The 2,807-nt window shown below is 38.4% G+C and overlaps 1 protein-coding gene across 2 annotated transcripts; it reads left to right on the forward strand.

Annotated features, from left to right (window-relative positions):
• Positions 1 to 234: 234 nt before the first annotated feature.
• Positions 235 to 2,557, forward strand: LOC133708597 (1-aminocyclopropane-1-carboxylate oxidase homolog 1-like). 2 transcript variants are annotated; one of them, XM_062134063.1, is made up of 3 exons: positions 235 to 828; positions 1,472 to 1,817; positions 2,083 to 2,557. In XM_062134063.1, the coding sequence occupies exons 1-3, from the start codon at positions 293 to 295 to the stop codon at positions 2,332 to 2,334; spliced, it is 1,134 nt and encodes a 377-aa protein (XP_061990047.1). In that variant the 5' UTR covers positions 235 to 292; the 3' UTR covers positions 2,335 to 2,557. The 2 variants fall into 2 exon arrangements, with proteins under 2 accessions (XP_061990047.1, XP_061990048.1); XM_062134064.1 differs by having other exon boundaries at positions 237 to 828; positions 1,496 to 1,817.
• The last annotated feature ends 250 nt before the right edge of the window (positions 2,558 to 2,807 follow it).

The raw sequence follows: 2,807 nt of genomic DNA on the forward strand, positions 1-2,807 counted from the left end.
ACTTAACAATCCGATAATGTTCCAACTTAACAACCCGTTAGACATTGAGTTTTAATCACAAAAGGCCTTGGTATAATTGGGTGTGTGACCATCTACTTACAAGTTATATTATCTTTTGTCTCTTTTTTAATGTGAGATTTTTCCTCTCCAACAGTCACTTGTAGATAAGATTGGAGAGTGACTTTTTGGCATCCTCCTTTGTGGCCACAGAAGCTCGTACACTTCTGGTATTAATCTTATTTGTCCAGTCCAAGTCTAAGATGCCTTAAGCTTTACCTTAGCACAGACCAAGATGGTAGCTACCAACAGAAATGAGGTTCCAACCAACTATGACAGAAAACATGAACTAAAAGCTTTTGATGATACAAAGGAAGGTGTTAAAGGCCTTGTTGATGCTGGCATAACCGAGATTCCTCGAATTTTTTATCATCCACCTGATGAATATTCCATTGACAATACCTCTGATGCAGAAGAAGTCCGGTTTAGCATTCCAGTCATAGACCTCGAAGGCCTCTTCGATCCAACTAAAGGAAAGGAGATTGTTGCAGCAGTTGGAGAAGCATCAGCGACTTGGGGCTTCTTTCAAATTTCCAATCATGGAATACCTTTTGATGTGCTGGAGGAGATTAAGGATGGGGTACGTGGGTTTTATGAGCAGGATACTGAAATGAAGAAACAGTTTTATACTCGTGATCACTCCAGTGGTCCAGTCGTCTACAACAGCAACTTTGATCTGTATAGTGCACCGGTAACTAATTGGAGGGATAGTTTTTTGTGTTATATGGCTCCTACTCCTCCTAAGACAGAAGACTTGCCAGAAGTATGCAGGTACTTGCATAAGTGTTCAACTCTTTTATCTATGTGCTATACTTGGTAAGTATATGACTGTGTTTAGTTAATTCATGAATTAGATGGTATAATTATGTTTTGACGTACATTTCCGTTTTGGTAGCTAAGAGGGAAGTTATTCATGCATCATTTAAGTACTTGTAAGAACTATACAGATGGGTAGGCAGCATCACATAACAAGCTAGTCTTTGCTAGTACTTGGCCTGTGTCAGAACTGGCCCAGTTGCTTATGATATTGGAGGGGTTTAGGGTAGAATGCCACGGAGATGAAGAATCATATATCAAATAAGAGAGAGGGATCTCTTGGTTTCATCTATGAATGAGTAAGCAACCTTACTATAGGCTAGTTGGTTGTCTTGAATTACAAAAATCCTGTCCCTGGCACTAGGTTGTATTGAAGAAACCACCATTCTGCATAAACCAACCTTGTATTGCACAAGTTTGAAGCCATTTACAATTCGATATACATTCATATAGAAAAAGGAATTGGTCCATAGAAAAATAAAATTGCAGATATGTTATACTGTAATAGTAATAAACGTGTGTATACCTTAAACACACATATGATAAACTTTTGTTTTAGGAGAAACAAGATGGTATATATGACTGCCTCATATGCTAGGTTTTGTGGGTTTCCAATTTGCAGAGAAATCCTTATTGAATACTCAAAGCAAGTAATGAAGTTGGGGAAGCTGTTGTTTGAGTTGTTGTCCGAGGCTCTTGGGCTAAATCCAAGTCACTTGAATGACATAGATTGCAGTGAGGGGCTTCTGGTTTTAGGGCATTACTATCCTGCTTGTCCACAACCAGAGTTAACAATAGGCACAAGCAAGCATGCAGATAATAGCTTCATGACTGTCCTTCTGCAAGACAATATTGGTGGTCTTCAAGTCCTTCACCAGAACAAATGGATTGATGTACCCCATGTACCGGGTGCTTTAGTGGTTAACATTGGAGATCTTGTACAGGCAAGTTTAAGCATCATTGCTTTTATCTTTCTAAATAACACAATCGAGTTGAAATGGTGAAGTCAAGTTAAACAATGAACATATTTCTGAGTTGCAATAATTAAGAAAGAAAATACCGTTATACTATGATTTCACAGATCATGCATGTCTATTCTAGTTAGCTGGTCTAGGACGTTATGTTTAGGATATGTCTCAGTACTTATTTCAGTCTAGTTTCCTGTTGGGATTTTCATGTTGATTGAATAGAGATCTTTTGAGGTTGCAGCTTATATCAAATGATAGATTCAAGAGTGTAGAGCACAGGGTACTGGCAAACCATAGAGGTCCTAGGGTATCAGTTGCAAGCTTTTTCAGCACAGGAATGCTGCCATTGACAAAGCTCTACGGACCAATCAAGGAGTTATTATCAGAAGACTATCCTCCAAAGTACAGGGAGACTACTGTTAGGGACTATATTGCCTACTTCGATGAGAAAGGCCTTGATGGTACCTCTGCTTTGGCTCACTTTAAGCTTTGAACTTGGAGAAGGAGGAGCTTAATTGCCTTGCCATGAACACTAGGTGTGCTACTAAATTATACACTTACAGCAGTACTCTTTAGGCATACATTATTTGCTTTAATTGTAATAGTTATGAGTGATATACTTGTTAATGTGCAAATGACATTCTAAAAAAGATAATGAAGACCTTGTTGAGATGACCAGGTTATTTAGAGTAATATGATGAAGAGCTTCTGTTGGAGAGTTTGGCTGCTATGATTTACTATGTGGAAATGAGGTTCCAACAAAGTATCACAGAACAAATGAACTAAAAGCTTTTAATGACACAAAGGAAGGTGTTTAAGGCCTTTTCGATGCTGGCATTAGCGAGATTCCTCGAATTTTTTGTCATCCACATGATGAGTACTCCATTAAACAATTACCTCTTATTCAGAGGAAGACTGGTTTACCATTCCAGTCATAGACCTCAAAGTTCTCCTAGATCCAACTAA

Source organism: Rosa rugosa, chromosome 5 (genome assembly GCF_958449725.1).
Source record: "Rosa rugosa chromosome 5, drRosRugo1.1, whole genome shotgun sequence".
In the NCBI taxonomy this organism is placed as follows: domain Eukaryota; kingdom Viridiplantae; phylum Streptophyta; class Magnoliopsida; order Rosales; family Rosaceae; genus Rosa; species Rosa rugosa.

What these genes read in the sequence shown, in the direction of transcription:
- LOC133708597 (XM_062134063.1), top strand. Translation starts at nt 293, where the DNA reads ATGGTAGCTACCAACAGAAATGAGGTTCCAACCAACTATGACAGAAAA. An exon ending in GACTTGCCAGAAGTATGCAG is followed by an intron (nt 829 to 1,471) that starts GTACTTGCATAA and finishes CTCATATGCTAG; the next exon opens with GTTTTGTGGGTTTCCAATTT. An exon ending in ACATTGGAGATCTTGTACAG is followed by an intron (nt 1,818 to 2,082) that starts GCAAGTTTAAGC and finishes TTGAGGTTGCAG; the next exon opens with CTTATATCAAATGATAGATT.